Source organism: Cariama cristata, unplaced genomic scaffold (genome assembly GCF_000690535.1).
Source record: "Cariama cristata isolate BGI_N322 unplaced genomic scaffold, ASM69053v1 scaffold19317, whole genome shotgun sequence".
Lineage (NCBI taxonomy): Eukaryota > Metazoa > Chordata > Aves > Cariamiformes > Cariamidae > Cariama > Cariama cristata.
In genome coordinates this window covers 1,983-2,992 of record NW_009627297.1, presented here as the reverse complement: position 1 = coordinate 2,992, position 1,010 = coordinate 1,983, and the positions used below count along the sequence as shown (strand labels likewise).

Sequence of the window (1,010 nt, the reverse complement as noted above, 5' to 3'; positions counted from 1 at the left end):
CCAGCCGTACGCGTTCTTCAGCCGCTGCGAGTTCGCCGCCGCGCTCTGCGGGCTGTCGTGCATCACGCAGAAGACGGATTTGCTGGACAATCCGAATTCGGAGAGGACGGCGTACAACTTCTCCCCTAAATTGCTCTCCGCTTTGTCTTCGGGGGCCTGCTGCGTCTCCATCGCGCACCGTGCCCGCCGCCACTCCCCGTCGATGAAGTTGGCGGTGATGGTCAGGTAGGTCTGGCTGAGCTGGGAAGCCCAGAACTCCACACAGAGCACGATGGCCTGAGCCGCCTGCAGGTAACGCTCCAGGTGCTGTTTGACCACGTTGTACCTGTGCCACAGCATGCTGGAGAGCTGCACGGGCGACGGGAGGGCGAAATTCGGCTCCAGGTACCCGATGAGAAGCCCAAACCCTTTGTCCTTCACCATGGAGAGAGGATGCAAGTCACGGAAGATCATCTCCAACACCAGCTCCAGGATCACGTCGCTCCTTGGTTCCGAGCAGGACGCGACGTGGTAGATTCCGCTTTCCGGTGTCATCTGCCGGGAACGTTTCACGGCGTTTTCCTGAGCCGCGTAGTCAGATTCAGAAACCTGATCGTCCTTGAGTTGGGAGAGCAAGGTGTCGCGGATGCTGTGCTTCCTCACCAGGTGCTCCCTCATGGTGGTGGTGCTGTTGTGGAAGGAGAGCTGCTTCTTGCAGACGTTGCACTCCACGTAGGCGTCTCCCAACTTGGTGTAATAATTCCACACCTTGGACTTGCGACGGTCGACGTAAAGCGCCGTGCTCGTGCCCTCCTGACTGCCGCCTTTTTCTCTCTTCCGCCGGGCCGATGGCCCGAGGTTGGTTGTTGCCACGTTGTAGGTGTTGAAGACCATCGGTATTTCCTCTGAGGAGGCAAACGCAACGCAACGTAGCCTCAAATTTGAATTTAAACCTCCCTCGTTAGTCCCGCGCGTTAGCCTAAACCAGCGGCAGCCGCTGGTAGGGAGAACCCGGTTCAGATTGTGCTTGT

The 1,010-nt window shown here is 58.5% G+C and overlaps 1 protein-coding gene across 1 annotated transcript in view; it reads right to left on the bottom strand.

Annotated features, from left to right (window-relative positions):
• The window catches only part of LOC104164918 (zinc finger BED domain-containing protein 1-like), a 2,051-nt gene extending 1,178 nt beyond the window's left edge, over nucleotides 1-873 (bottom strand). The window contains exon 1 of the mRNA XM_009704401.1: nucleotides 11-873. Within this exon, the coding sequence (XP_009702703.1) occupies nucleotides 11-873 (863 nt within the window). The remainder of the gene's footprint in view (nucleotides 1-10) is intronic.
• Between the last annotated feature and the right edge of the window lie 137 nt (nucleotides 874-1,010).